This window comes from Rhinatrema bivittatum, chromosome 13 (assembly GCF_901001135.1).
Source record: "Rhinatrema bivittatum chromosome 13, aRhiBiv1.1, whole genome shotgun sequence".
Taxonomy (NCBI): domain Eukaryota; kingdom Metazoa; phylum Chordata; class Amphibia; order Gymnophiona; family Rhinatrematidae; genus Rhinatrema; species Rhinatrema bivittatum.
This window is the reverse complement of record NC_042627.1, coordinates 7,213,182-7,229,145: the sequence shown is the minus strand read 5'-3', so window position 1 is coordinate 7,229,145 and position 15,964 is coordinate 7,213,182. Positions and strand designations below refer to the sequence as shown.

Sequence of the window (15,964 nt, the reverse complement as noted above, 5' to 3'; positions counted from 1 at the left end):
AGTGCAGTTAGTATAGCTGTGTTTAAAAAAGGATTGGATAAGTTCTTGGAGGAGAAGTCCATTAACTACTATTAATCAAGTTTACTTAGGGAACAGCCACTGCTATTACTAGCATCAGTAACATGGGATAGACTTAGTTTTTGGGTACTTGCCAGGTTCTTATGGCCTGGATTGGCCACTGTTGGAAACAGGATGCTGGGCTTGATGGACCCTTGGTCTGACCCAGTATGGCAAGTTCTTATGAAAGGAACTATAAAAGTGGGGTATTTAGTTGCCTCATTGGTCCCAACAGAACAAGGGTTAAATATGGTTTAGCAAAGTTTTATTTTAAAATGCAAAATCTCCCCCCCACCCCCAGCATTACATGAAAAAACAAAAGAAACAACCTGGAAACAGTGCCTCTGGAATGTTTTCAACAATTTCTATGGAATATCAAGAGATGACTTGTTCAGTACAAAACGTCCCCACCTTGTGCAGTAACTTGGATTTTCCCAATAGCGAATGTCAGGCTTATGTTATACATTCTGTCTAAAAGGGCCTCGAGGAAGGAAGCAGCATTAAAAAACTTCTCATGTGAGGGCTGCGTGGAGGGCGGATGTGAAAGCCTTTTCCGTATTTCTCTAGCCCCTTCTGGAGGACCGGCTCAGTTCAGAAGGAATGTGCAGCTGGTGACTGCCAGGCTCCTTTCCTCAGACGATTTCCCTCGCACACGGACTCCCAGCTTCATGACGGTATATTCCTCAGACCTGTGACTCACATAGTTCCAGATATCTTTCCTTTAAAGCTGCAATGATCCTTTGACAAAATGTCCGAGTCACGCGATAGTTAAGAGACTTGGCAGTGGCTAATTGCCAGCTCTCTGTCTTCCCTCCCAAACAGAGATAGATTTGTGCTTCTGCTGTTGCCCCTGCTGCCCCACTGACCTCTGACTCCCTTCCATATGAAGGATCTCCAATTTCCCACCCTGTGAACCTTTGATTCCCTTGCCAATCCTCCCTGCAGGCCTTGAATTCGATTCCCACCCCAGCCTGTATCCAGTCATGCGTTCCCTCCTGCTGCCTCTGTCATTTATCAGAAATCAGTGATGAGGGGGACTCAGTTCAGGCTGAGCTCACAGACCCTGCCTCCTCTAGGCTTCTGTGAGGGGGGTGGGGCCTATGAGCGCGTGGCTTGGCCTGATTTAGTCCCCTTGCTCACTGATTTCTAATAATGGTGGGAGGAGCCCTGAGATCTGTGGAGGAGAGCGGCATGAAGGAATCAAATTGGGTTGGGGGATGGCAAGATTAGAGGTCCGCAGGGCAGAAGGGTACAGGAACATCGCTGCCCCCCCAAATTGTGCTACCCTGGACACAGGCCGAGCCTGCCTACCAGGAAATCCAGGCGTGCTCCCAGAATGACCCAACTACCACCAAATTCCCCAGCCCTTCTACCCCTCCCATCATGCTTTGCAAACGCTCCTCAGTTGCCACGGCGATTTTTTATTTCCTCTTGGGGATGATGGGGCGGCTCTTGCAGGCTTCTGATTCCAGGTAGGCCTTGAGCTTGGGGCGGGAGGTCATCGTTTCCTTGTAAGCTGACAGGAGAGGGAAGGCCTTCAAGCAGTCTGGAGCCAGGAACAGGTGACTCTGGAGGACGGTCAGGAGGTTGAAGTCTGCGTACGAAACCTGTGCCGGGAGAAGCAACAACGCGACGTTATCAGATGGAGGGGGAAAGAAATCCTTCAGTCTGGTGAAGCAACTGGGATTGGTAGAAGACAGACACTTCCATCGCATTACACTAACAATAGGGTTGTAACTCCAATGAAAACAAGAGAGTAAAACCAGTCATTGCATGTTTACCTGTTTAGAAGACTTCCCCATTAATGCTACCTGAGCACAAAAAGCAATCTTATTCGGAGGAAAAAATGCAGTAGAAGAGGTCGCGGGACAAGTTTCCAGGGAAGTAGACTCAGGAGCAACATCAGAAAATATTTATTTACAGTAATGGAATTCAAAAAGCTTGGCATAAGCGCAGAGGGTCCATAGTGGCAAAGTGGTGGCGGGAGAGCCAGAGATTGTCTGAGGTCTATGTGATCCTGCGCCCGGGCTAGAATCGGGTAGGGATGAGCAGAGGTAAAAACGTCAGTTTGGTTTGTTTATTCATTTCGTAGATAGCAATCACTTAATGGCTTGTCTCAAATTAAATTTTTTTAAATGTATTTGCTTTATTCGTTCATTTGTTTCTCATTGAAGTCAATGGGGAAAGCATTGCAGCCTATTTTGCGCTCCCAAATTTGGGTTTTCTAATCATTTCTAAAGAAATTTGTGGGTAGACATCATCAGAAGGGTGAAGGCACTCCAATGCGTCAAAATATATCAACATGGCATCATGGGTGGCATTGGGGCAGGGACATGAGTTTTCCAAGGCACCAGGAGCAGCCAAAATGACCAGAGCACATCAAGGCTCCAGAAGTGAGGCAATAGGCACAGACAACTGAGGCATGAACCCCCTCCCAGGCTGCATGAGAGGGGCCAGTGGCACCAGTGTGGCATGAACAGCTCAAGGCACCAAAAGAGGTAGAAAAAGCCCCAAGGCTAATGATAGTGGATCAAAGCAACAGAAAGACTGGCATTAAGGCCCCAAAGCATCATGAGTGGTACAAAGCAGTCGCCCATAATGGCAAAAACACCCCAAGGCTCCAAATGAGAGAGAAAGGGGATCAATCAAATTGGTACAAAACTCTAGGCCTGGAGAAGCCAGGGGAAATCCCTACAAGAGGCCTGATGTCATTTCTGTATGGTTCATTAGGGAAAGGAGTTGTCTGTTCAGGCTTGGTATTCCCCTTTGCTGTGCATATTCTCGGCCTTGTCAGTATCATCTGCCTCCTCACTAGAGGCACCAAATTCTCTTCAGTCACTATCTGTTTAATATCCTGTCGGTATCCCCTTTGAGATTCATTTCTGAAGACTGTATCTCAAAGGAGATAGAGACAGGATGGAAAAGTGTGGGGTCTGTTTTGGAAGACCTGAGAGGAGAGGCTGAAGGATTTAAATATGTACACCCTGGAAGAGAGGAGGAGCAGGGGCGATATGACACAGACCGTCAGATACCTGAAAAGTATTAATGATGCATAAACATCAAAACTTTTCCATTGGACAAAACACCTCAGTATAATCAAGAAATAAGTAGGATGGAAAAACTAGGCTGTGATTCAAATGGCAAACATGGAAGCAACAAAATCCCCCAAAGTGTAACACTAGGGGCATGGCAGCTAGGTAGAGTAGTAGTAAAACCCCCAAGGTGTAGAGTCTGAGGCATATCAGCTAGAAAGTGTGTCAACAAGATCCTAAGGTATAGCATCAGGTGCATAACAGCTAGGTAGAGTAGTAGTAAAACCCCCAAGGTGTAGAGTCTGAGGCATATCAGCTAGAAAGTGTGTCAACAAGACTCCAAGGTATAGCATCAGGTGCATAACAGCTAGGCAGAGCAGCAGCAAACCCCCAAGGTGTAGAGTCTGAGGCATATCAGCTAGAAAGTGTGTCAACAAGACTCCAAGGTATAGCATCAGGTGCATAACAGCTAGGTAGAGTAGTAGTAAAACCCCCAAGGTGTAGAGTCTGAGGCATATCAGCTAGAAAGTGTGTCAACAAGACTCCAAGGTATAGCATCAGGTGCATAACAGCTAGGCAGAGCAGCAGCAAACCCCCAAGGTGTAGAGTCTGAGGCATATCAGCTAGAAAGTGTGTCAACAAGACTCCAAGGTATAGCATCAGGTGCATAACAGCTAGGCAGAGCAGCAGCAAACCCCCAAGGTGTAGAGTCTGAGGCATATCAGCTAGAAAGTGTGTCAACAAGACTCCAAGGTATAGCATCAGGTGCATAACAGCTAGGCAGAGCAGCAGCAAACCCCCAAGGTGTAGAGTCTGAGGCATATCAGCTAGAAAGTGTGTCAACAAGACCCCAAGGTATAGCATCAGGTGCATAACAGCTAGGCAGAGCAGCAGCAAACCCCCAAGGTGTAGAGTTAAGGGCACGGCATCTAAGGGGCGTTCAGTCATCTTGCTACTGACATGGACATTCTGGAAAACCAGGTAAAGGCAGAATGATTTCCAAAAGGACCAAATTTTCCATAATCTCTGGTGTTAGCCTTGAATGATGAGGGCTCACGATATCCCCTACCATTTAGAAGACACATTCACGGGGCGCACTGATTGGTGGATAGTAAAGATAATACTGAGCAGGATATTTTACCTTCTCGCAAGCAGCTAGCCAATTGGGTGGGTTTTCATTTTAAGCCATCTTTAGCCTTGAAAGCCTAATGCTTTTCCCATTCTGAAAATGGTGATGCCTAACGATTTTCTTGCCAATTAACTGTTGCTAAATCAGAACACTAAATCATGACTTGAAAAAAACGGTTTTCCCTCCTTCCCTTTGCCTCTTCTGCACCACGTTGCGATGGAAAGGTTCAGCTGCTGAAAGACCAGCAGCACCCGCTGCCTGCTCCTGTGAAACATTTACATATTTTGCTTTGGGATTTTGTTGGGGCATGTTCACCTCTGCTCATCTGTAGCTCATCATTGCACGGCACCCTTCGTGCAAAAAAAAAAAAAAAAAATTTAAATCCATTGCAGTTGTATTGTGTGCTTAACTGTTATTTAGAGAGCTTTCAGATATGATCAACCTTTCTCTTTTCTGGGATTTTTACATGTTCTTATTGTGCTTTCTCAATAGTTTCTTATCTGGGTAACTGGCAGGGATGCCTCCCCCTACCTTCTTGAGTTAAAATGTGCATTCGGCCTGTGCCAAACGCACCTTTTACACAGAACATGCCTTCTTAAAACTCCCAGTGCATTAGCATATCATTAGCTTACTGCATCAGGAGTTAAAAAAAAAAATCTAGGCATTAAAATTGTGCGCAGTTTAACACCCAGATTACTGCATCAGAGAGAGAGATTCAGGGATATAGTCATAAGATGAGAACTAATTTGCAGACTTTACCTGGCTGCTCAAGCGGTTTCAGGTGGCTGGAAGTTTTTTCATAGTCATTATCTGAAGAAAATTACCTATCCCGCACCACTGAGACAGATAGCTAGTTGTTATTTTGTAGTGAGGGAAAGGAAAGTGATTTGCAAATATTCCCTGCCTTTGTTTTATTTCAAGCTAGATGAACAGTATTAAGAATAGTTGCTTAAACACTATTAGTATTAGGCTAACTAGGTTTCAGAGAGTCCTCAAAAGATTTGCTATTAGTTTATTCAGAATAGGCAGGGAATATTATGCTTTTTGTGAGATTTTAGACCTCTCTGTGAAGCAAATTGATCCTGGGTCTACATGGAGCACTGGAAACAAGTATTCCTAAGCATCAGCAGCTGCTTCATCAACCATCTGCATGCAGAGAAGTCCTAAAGTATTCTATAATCACGGGAGATTAAACTGAGAACTTGTGCTAATATTCTGGCCAGAATTTAGATAGGAATTTTGACATTTTTATTGACCTGAACTGAGATATAGAGTGGGCTTAGAGATTTTCTGATAGAACTTGTTTTCTGTTATAACTTACAAAAGATAATTTTCTTGATTTTCCAATGCTAATACAATTTTCCTTTTACTATAATGCCATGTGCTCCTGTTTTCCATACAGTATGTGAATTTAAATGTTATGAAAATGTGCATGCACTGATTTTTCTATATTATTTGCAATGGTAATATTGTGTTTATTTTATGATCCAGGCTCTCCTCTTCGTCTGTGGGAGAACCTTTAGTTGTGTGGCTGGAAGGTGGAGTTATTTATGCACCCCTCCCATAGCTGGGTGGGGTTTACATACAGACCTCTAACTCAGACATCCATAAGGCTGCAATGTAGAGGAGGTGACGCTGCTGGGTACAATAGTCTTAGGGTGAGAAACAAGATGGCCCCAGCCTTGCTGCTTCAGATGAAAAATAAGAAGTAGGCCTGGGACACCATGATCTTGCAGGCAATGTGTAGCAAGTGCTGGCAGGATTCGTGGGGAAGTCGCATGTGGCAGCCTCCCTTGAAAAGCAGCTTGCACTCTGCTCCTACCCTGACTGGAGCGAGAAGGATAATCCTACCTTGTTTCCAGTGATGAATCCACCGCCCTTGGAATTCTTGGAAAGAAGTTTCTCAAACGGCTGCAGCTGGTTGGGCAGGTCGTTCATATATTTCTCTTTGCCGGTTTCCTATGTGTGGGGAGTAAGTTGGAATGGGTTACAGGGGATCACGATGCCTTTGCTTGGACCACAGCAGAATGGACTGTAAATATTTCCTTTTCACTACCTGTTCCGAGGCCCCAAATGATCTCTCCCCCTTCTGAAACCCCATCCACTGCTACTCACATTGCACACTGGCACTCACATGGCCTCTCCCACCCGCTCTCCACATCCTCTGCTTCTTGTCTGTCCTTCAATTCTACTCTGGGTCTGGATGCTCGCTCCCCTCCTTTTTACTCTGTGTTTTGATCCTCCTGTATCCCTCCCAGTAATACACATGCAAACACTAGAAGAGGAGTAGGCAAGTCCAGTCCTCAAGTGTCACAAGCTACCCACACTGAATATTCATGAGATTCATTTGCATGCATCACCTGTATTCCATGCAAATACATCTCATGCTTATTTATGTTTAAATATTTTTATTGAATTTAAAAATACAGATACAGAACAAGAAAGGAACGTCACATGGATATTCTGAAAACCAGTCCAGTTAGTGGCACTTGAGGACTGGACTTGCCTACTCCTGTGACTAGAAGGTCCCTCAACCTATTCTTCCTTAAATCATTCTGTCCCTTCCTTCCACTGTAACTTACCGACATTGAGGTCGATATTGAGAAGCATTTATCATTTGGGCAGTTATTCCGCTGAATTCTAGCCGAATAACTTATTACCTGGCTAAAACTTGACTTGATAGTTAGCAACGTTCCAGGGACTGAATATATATGTAAGGGCTACTCCGATCCCTTACGAGTAAGTTTTTCCTTATTTTATACCAGTATTAGGGACTTGCAGTTTTTAGACCATCCCTAAAAGTTTCCTTCTCCTAAGGCTGGGATTGGTCAGCTTGGCCCTATATATTGTAGCTGAGAAGGTGCAGGAAGGAGAGGGTGTTGGGGCTGAGCAGGTGAAAGGAGTGTGGTTGGCTGTGGTCCCTTGCAGGAAGGAGAGGGTGTTGGGGCTGAGCAGGTGTTAGGAGTGTTGTTGGCTGTGGTCCCTTGCAGGAAGGAGAGGGTGTTGGGGCTCAGCAGGTGTTAGGAGTGTGGTTGGCTGTGGTCCCTTGCAGGAAGGAGAGGGTGTTGGAGCTGAGCAGGTGTAAGGAGTGTGGTTGGCTGTGGTCCCTTGCAGGAAGGAGAGGGTGTTGGAGCTGAGCAGGTGTAAGGAGTGTGGTTGGCTGTGGTCCCTTGCAGGAAGGAGAGGGTGTTGGGGCTGAGCAGGTGTAAGGAGTTGTGGTTGGCTGTGGTCCCTTGCAGGAAGGAGAGGGTGTTGGGGCTGAGCAGGTGTAAGGAGTTGTGGTTGGCTGTGGTCCCTTGCAGGAAGGAGAGGGTGTTGGGGCTGAGCAGGTGTAAGGAGTTGTGGTTGGCTGTGGTCCCTTGCAGGAAGGAGAGAGTGTTGGGGCTGAGCAGGTGTAAGGAGTTGTGGTTGGCTGTGGTCCCTTGCAGGAAGGAGAGGGTGTTGGGGCTGAGCAGGTGTTAGGAGTGTGGTTGGCTGTGGTTCCTTGCAGGAAGGAGAGGGTGTTGGGGCTGAGCAGGTGTAAGGAGTTGTGGTTGGCTGTGGTCCCTTGCAGGAAGGAGAGGGTGTTGGGGCTGAGCAGGTGTAAGGAGTGTGGTTGGCTGTGGTCCCTTGCAGGAAGGAGAGGGTGTTGGAGCTGAACAAGTGTTAGGAGTGTGGTTGGCTGTGGTCCCTTGCAGGAAGGAGAGGGTGTTGGAGCTGAACAAGTGTTAGGAGTGTTGTTGGCTGTGGTCCCTTGCTAGGCCCTCCCTGGCCTGGAGAAGAAAAGGGAAAAGAGCTTTAGTGGAGATTCATTTTTTGGAAGAGAGATTTTTCTTGATGCCGCTGTTGGATTGTATCCCCAGTTTCAGGAAGGAGCTCCCCTGCCTGAGGGAAAGATAATCTGGGTGCATTGCTGGCCCTATATCCAGTTGATGTGGGTTGGCTTCTGCCCCAGCCTGGAGAAGAGAAGTTTTTGAGAGAAGCAGTTTGTTGCAGTTTTGGACTTCGCCGTCCGAAGTCCGAGGAGTTTTGATTACCAGTAGAGAGGCTGAGGCCAGGCCTTTTTCCCTGAAGCCCACTTTCAGTCACCCAGGAGTGTGAAGGTTTAAGTTTGACCCTAGCCCATAGGCATTTCTGGCCCAGAGATTAACGAAGTGAGAACAGGAACTGTGAACGTTTGTATTTTTGTGAAGATTCCTGCACTTTATCTTTTGACTGGACTGAGCAGTTACTTTTGTTACAGTAAATGTTATTTGCACAGCACCTGGAGTGCCCTGCCTGGTCTTTATCCTGAAGGACGGTAGCAGCCCTGTGAGCCAACGGGACAGTGAGTACTAACTGGGAGAGTAAAGAGACTGATAGCAGGTCCCTCTGTTTCCCTGCACACCTCCGGCCCAGGAGGTTAAGCCTTCTCCCATCAAGAGAATCCACGCCCCGGGGGTGCTAGAGAAACTGGGACTCATCCCCGGGACTGAGTGTGTCCCCTGCACCAGTTTGGTCCTGACACCAATGTAGGGGGTTACGTATAGGCTAAGGTAGCCAGATACGTTTATACAGCTGTAACTAGTCCTACCTCGCAGCAGCTGAGTATGGCCCTCATTGTGCGCACTACAGGACAGCGCTCCATGCTGCATAGCATTGTAATGGCCTGAATGGGAGACAAGCCTCCATGAAGCAACACCTCAGCAGCATGAAGGACACGTTTGTAAGGGAGAGGAAATGGCACCCAAGGGTGTGGGCATCAATCCAGGGGGCCACATCCCCCGTTTTACTGCCCCTCCTCACCTCCAGCAATACTGTCTTAATGGTTTCCATTTGTTTATTTAATTTGATTTATATTCTGCCTTTCAGCACTTCAAAGCAAATCACATTCATGTACTGCAGGTACTTCCATATACCCAGGGGGCTTACAATCTAAGAAAGTAATTTTCAAAAAGGTTTATGCACTTAAAATTGTGTTACGTGTGTGCAAAATTACTTTGTGTTTAAGTGGGTTTTTGAAAATTGCTATGATAAATGGGCTTTGAAAATTTCTACCTTCTATGCACACAACTCCACTGAAAATTATCTCCTACAATGGAGGGTAAGGACTTTCCCAAGGTCACAAGGAGTGGCAGTGGGATCTGGAACCCTGGCTTCTCAGGTTTGCTGCCCACTGCTCTAACCGGTAGGCTATTCCTCCATAGTCTCCAGCTGTACCATGCTTAATACTGCAGGTGGCCACCACCTTTCCTGTTAACCCCTGGTGTGCTGGAAGGGGAATCTGACCCAAGTGGAAAATGATTCACCATATCCACAATGGGACGCACTGTACCCCGCACCTTTCCTTACCTCCCACCTCTCTCCCTCAGAATTGTAGTGCCTCTCGCGCTACTTACAAATTCAGACATGACAAAACGTGAATATTTCAGGCGCAGGTCTTCCACGCCATCATTCACCATGTCAATCACTGCACCTTCTTTTTCGTTATTCCCGTAGAGGCCTGTGTTGTAGAAAAGAACACAAGAACTTGGTATTATCCAGTATAAAGGAGTCTTCTCATGCATCTGTCCCGCAGATATCATTGTGGAAGATACCTTTAGGTAAAACATCTTTCTTGTTGCCACCATCATGGGCTGCAGAGAAACCAGTTAGCAAAACCAGTTTATTGAGCATGCAAATGTGTTCACAGCCAACACCTCCCCAAGAGAAGGGATGGTTTTAAGGAGTGGTGAGTGTGGTCCCTATGGACCTGTAGGAGATATCAGACGTTTTTACCACTGTATGCAACAAGATATGAATTCTGATCACAATATGGACATAGACCTATATTCCAGCTAAGGGATATGGAAGTGATGAACTTTGACCTAGAGAAGCAATTCATGGCTGAGCTATTTGTTCTGCTAGCAAGCTGTGTACCGAGGACCTCCTGCAAGGTCTGACTGTCTCTTTCCATAAACAAGACGAGAAACTTTTGACCAAAAATTACTGAATCCATTCAGAGCAGAAAAAAAAGCCTATCCAAGGATAGTTGATCAGACAGGAACAATGATCCTCCCTGTGGGAGAGAGGAGTCGGCAATCTGAAATGGAAAAAAAAAAATCGCTGACATGGAAAAGCAGCACTGGTCAACAGGTGACAGGACCCCATGCCTGATCACCATGAAGCAGGAGCAGTGACCCCCCCCCCCCCCCACTTGATGGGAGAGGGGGGGAAATACTCTGACATGAAGAAATGACCCCTTTTTGTGCTCTGATTGACTATGCATGAACTGTTGCATATTCATGTCCTGTCTATTAAAAGATGCAGCGGAGAGAGACTCATTAACACCTGAAGATGCTGCCTGCCCTTCCCTAGGGCCAGCAGACCCGCTTCAGCCTGCCCAAGGTCTCCCCATATGAAGAGAAGGTCCTGCCTGCTGCATCATGGCCAGGGCAATAGAGACTTCAATGTGTGCTGCCGTCCTCCATAAGCCACAACTTCTCCCACAGATCTGCAACCTGGACTGATGGTAATCTTCTACAGTCATGGGGGCTAGTTAATTATGTTTATTTATTAACATATGTGAAGCAGGTTGAAGTCTCTGCTATGTTTATGCTGCAGAGGTTTACTTGGTATAAGCCTGTGTTAAGGGCTATAGAGGCAGGTGTTGTCTCTCTTATTCTAAGGGGGAGATCGGAGATGTCTGAAGATAAAGCAGTTTGATTCTAAGACAAACAGAGGTCCTTTCCTGGGCTTTTTGCATCACATATAAGGTCAGAGGGTGTAGGTTTCTGTAGCACGGCCAGTACCCCCCAGAGAGGGAAGGGGAGGGGGAGCAGACAGCCTCCCCCAGGCTACGTATATAGTCTTACATCGCCTTCAGACCCGCACTCAAATGGCCCCCACTTTTGTCTCTTCAGATGAATAAATACTGGGACAGGAGGCCTATGGTCCCCTCACCTGTGCAGAAGGTACTAGCAGGGACTGTGGGGACTCAGCCCATATTTGAGATTTTTCTTGGCCCTTTATTTTGATTTTATTGGTCTGGGGCATTTTTCATTTGTATTTTGATTCCTGTCCTTTTCCTTTCAGCTCTTTGATCTAAGATTAGTGCCTGCTCTTTTTCTGCCTTCGTATCCCTGCGTCTGTGATTTGAACAAGTTTATTTTACTTGGAGAAATTCTCACGCAGTAAACCATGGTGAGGGATAACCCGTAAATAATAAACTTTACGAGTTAGATTAAGTTGTAAAGTCTCGTGTTGTGCTTTACTTTAAATGTTGAACAGAAACTTCCAGAACTTCTGCAAACGTCACAGGCAGCAGCAGCAGCCATGGCGCTGTCACAGCGCAGAACCCCAGAGACTGCAGTGTGCAGACCCTCCCCAGTGTCACACACACCCCCCTTCTCCTGAAACTCACCGTACTTCCGCCCCAGGTATCGCAGGATTGCATTCGACTGGAACAGAACAAAATCTCCATCCTGGAATTGTGGTAACTGACCAAATACCTAATGATTAAATAATACCATAAAGCAGAAGTCACAAACCAAGGAAATAAACCGGAAAATCCTCAGATGGTCGAGCCCCCAGGACCATATTCAAGGGTTGGGATTTGTCCTCACAAGTTTGAGATCCTGTCTGATGTATAGTTATGAATGTTTTTTGTGTAAGCCACACTGGACAACAGGTTTGGACATTAGCGAATATAAGAATGTACAATAAAATAAAAATTACCCAAGGGCCTGACCCCCCTGGACCAGCGCTGGTGAACTCCAGTCCCTGAATGCCACAGACAGGCCAGGTTTTCAGGATAACCACAATGAATATGCATGAGAGAGATTTGGATACAATGGAGGCAGTGCATGCAGATCTTTCTCATGCATATTCATTGCAGATATCCTGAAAACCCGACCAGTTTGTGGCACTCGAGGACTGGAGTTCTCTATCCCTGCCCTGGACAGTACCCAGCAGTCGTTTCCTCATTCTTGCTACTCACCGCTGTCTTTTTGAGCTCCACCTCTCCAGCCATCCACTTCGGGATTGACACCACATCTTCCTTCCACTCAGCGCCCTGGTCTGCCAGAAGCAGCCGAATGGCTTCTGCACGTCCTGTGGGTTTTGAAACAAGCGAGAGAGGATTATTGCTGGAGGGAACAGACGAAAGCAGCGAGCTCGTCCTCTCCCCGCCCAAAATCTGGACAATTATGGAGCACTCCCTGCGCTACCCTCCCTGGCAGTCTCTGGAAGCTTTGGCCCAGTGGCTCCGGGACGTTCACCGGCCCGAGGGTGGGGAGGGTGCCGCCTCCATGGCACCCCCTCAATGGCTGGCAGGGGCCGTCAAAACAGCAGCAGCCGCCATCCTCCCATTCCTCCTCTGCCTTCCATGAAGGTGGAGGGACACCTGGGCCTGGCTCTCCTTGCAGCCCGTCAGCAGTTTGGTGCTCAACGCCAGGCCTAAGCCAGCCTGCATACACGGGCGGCAGCTACTGCGGGAGAAGGCCCTGGCTCAGTCCTGTCCTGTGTTGCTGGTCACTGTTAGGGAGGCTGAGGCCGGTGGTCACTTTATCAAACTATTCCTATTTCTAGTTTAAACGTCCCTGTTGACTGCTGCCCCCCCCTTGTACTGAACACCAGCCCAACGCCAGCGGGTTGCTAACGTTACTCTCAGCTGCCAGGAGGCAGCCCGCCCATGCAATCGGTCATTGAGAGCAAGGGCAGAGCTTCCAGCCGGAGCAGGGGAGCTTCAGACGCTAATCAAAGAATAACTTAACTTTCAGGCAGCTCAGTTTCTGTAACTGGCTGCTCTTGTGTCCTGAAATCTGCGCCGTTCCCTCCTCGCCCTATCACTTTGGACTTCAGTCCTGCTTACTCAGCGCACACACACACGGGGAGAGGCCTAGTGACACCCACCCTACTGCCACCCTCTAATGATAAGCCCCTGACCCTGAGCCCTCCCCCACTCCTTGTCGATTGCCTGCCTGCAATGATTTCTCTTCCCGAAAGCCTGCTTTTCAGATCTTGCCCCGAGGCTGAGAAGTGATCTCATATCTGGACCTGGGATTGTTTCTCAGGGTAGGGTTTGAGCCACGAGCTGAGGACGGGTCCCTTCTTGACCTTTTGGCTGAAATTAAGAACCTGTAGAATATGGAGGGGTGGGGGGTGGATTTTAATGCCCCACCAGTCACCCCTTTTGGGAACATTTATTTATTTTATATTTTTTGCTTTGATTTTATAACGACCATTGCTAAAGCAGAAGGATTAAACCTCCTGCAAAAAAAAAAAAAATTATATATATATATATATTCTGAGTCCAAGTTTATCAAACCCATGTTTGGAAAATGTTGTGCTGAGTCAGAAGAAGGAAAAGTCCTGCAAAGCTTCAGTCGCTGTGCCCGGAAATGTGAGCTGGCAGCTCCCGCTGGGCCCATTCTACACCTCTCCCAGGTCAGAGTAGTAGGATTACATCCCCATTCATGCAATGAAGCCAATCAGAACCAGTTCAGCATCTTTTAACTGACCCAGGCGAGCTCGCAACCCTAAACCCTACTGAACAGGATTAGTGCTACTGTTACCACCCTGAGATGCTGATCCAGTCCTGGGTTTCTTGCACACTGCATATTTATTGACGTAGGAACATTTAAACAGATCTTTGGCCCCAGACAGGTGTACAGCTAAATCCCTTAAATGTGCCGCAGCAGGGCCCCTGAGAAGATACGGTGCAATCACAGAGAGCGTTCCAGTGGTAGCACAAGGAATGAGGTCCCTCTTTCACCTTACAGGCTGGGAAAGGAACCAGGAACAGAGGAAGAAACACAACCCAGAGCAGAAAACGAGAGAGAGAGGAAAGAGACGCCGGCTTAGGATCAGCGGTGTATGGTAGTCAGCATGTCCAGGTTCGGTAAAGCTTCTTGTGGGAGTCGCTGTGCCAGTTTCTCCATTCCTGTTATGGCTCACACTTTAGCCATTCCTAGGTTTTTGTCTCCTCTCCCAAGGCAGCCCGGTGAGAGCCGAGCAGTGTCAGGAAAGTAAAGGCCGATGCATGCACATTACATTTCCACCTCTCTGCTATGGTTTCCAACAGCTCAGATGGGCTGTCAGTTTCTCCCTGCGTTAGGGCCAATAAAGCAACATTCAGAGAATGGCACAGCAACATGGATCGAGGCTACAGTAGGAGTTACTGACTGAAGGCTAAGGGTTATCATAAAATCAAGAAAGAAAATGAACATGGTGAGGCCAGCCTGGGGCTCGGCGAAAAGCTTGGTTTGATTCCCAAATCCTGGACCAGGCTTCTGCTCCCCGAGGGCTGTGAAGGCCGCAGAGCCAGCCTTCGCAGCCCCCCTGTGAGGATGGACTTCCAGTCCTTGTGCAACAGTGACACGTAGTGGCCGGATGTAGGGGTCCATGATGGTAGCACTGGGAAGGGAAGCCCTGGTGTAAGGCCCTGGTCAAGATCAGTTGCTGCAATGACTGAGCTAAATGAGTTGGGGAAAAGCATATAAATAAAAGGAAAACAATTCCAGCTATTTGCAAATGATAGCCTACGGTGCCATAGCACTCTGGAGGCTGGTTCCGAATGAGCTAGAGGCCCGTACAAGCAGGAAAGAACTGTTGGACCAAAAAAAATAAAATGAAGCTCGTGGAGCTCAATGACCTGATACCTTCAGCTCCTACTCCGATTCCTGTCAATGTCCCACCTTGCCTTGTAGAACGGCTTCCCCAGTGCCTGTGCCCCCTGCATGGCTCTGTGTGCCCCCTGCATGCAGTGTGCCTGGGATCTAAGCCTTCTCCCTCTAAACTTCCTGAAGAAAGTAACGAGACTTACCTTGGACAGGGAAATAGATGATAACGTAGCCAGGCACTATCAAAAGAAAGAAACGTTTAAATTACACATTGGGAGAAAGCGAGAGAGATGCATTTTTCTTTGTTAAGAGCCAGCGCTTGTTTAAAATGTCTCTGCCTATTGTCTCAGTCCGATGTTAAGACAATGCAGGAAGAGCACCTGAGGGACCGCACTGCAGAGGCAGCTGCAGGGTTTCCAGCAAAGAACGTGTTGGGTGCTCACCTGGCAGGTAGAGTGCATGTCGGAGCAGGCTGCAGCTAAAACACACACACACACACTCACACACACGGGAACAGCAGCTTAATTTGCAAGGTCTGAAAAGCAGATTTATTTTCAGCATTCAAGGACTGGGGTTTTAGCATCACTGGCCCTAGGGCAGTGCTGAAAGGAAGGCACATCTACAATATATTTGCAGAGGTTAATGCAGCTCCGACAGGAGCAGGCAACCTACAGCAGCACTGAAAGGGGCACAGGCACACACCTGCACGCACACTGCCCAGGGAGAGCACAGAGCGCCGGCACTTACTGTTATCGCTGGAGGTGACTTCGGAGTGAAGCTGGGTGTCTCACGGTCACTCCCTCTGGTGCTGGTCTGGCCCTCCTACTCTGACATGAGGCTTTATCTACCTGCGTTTTCTGCCTAGTCACCATGAACGCAGACTGTCTAAAGGGTAATGACAATAGGCCCGGCCCATGGGAGGGGAGGATTCTTTCTCGACAGGTATTGTGCGGCTGGATGCCAGAGGGCTTGGATTCGAGAGTGGGAAGGAGGGACAAAGACAAGGGCAGGGAGAGAGAAAAAAAAAAAAGTGAGAGAGTAACATTTCCGCCTCCTCGTTTTCTTTCTCTCTGACTTTACTCTTAGGGCTCTGACATGCAAGAAATGGATTAGGTTAGTCTACTTAGGTTACCTACTCTGAAAAAACCTGACCTGGACCCCTCTGAACCGGCTAGCTATCGACCAGT

The 15,964-nt window shown here is 47.6% G+C and overlaps 1 protein-coding gene across 1 annotated transcript; it reads right to left on the bottom strand.

Annotated features, from left to right (window-relative positions):
- Positions 1-305: 305 nt before the first annotated feature.
- LOC115074668 (glutathione S-transferase P 1-like) lies at positions 306-15,637 on the bottom strand. Its single transcript, XM_029574331.1, has 7 exons — positions 15,525-15,637; positions 14,981-15,016; positions 12,155-12,267; positions 11,579-11,666; positions 9,576-9,679; positions 6,070-6,177; positions 306-1,664 (listed from the first exon to the last, which is right to left on the bottom strand). Coding segments are annotated over exons 1-7 (636 nt in total). The 5' UTR covers positions 15,526-15,637; the 3' UTR covers positions 306-1,478.
- Between the last annotated feature and the right edge of the window lie 327 nt (positions 15,638-15,964).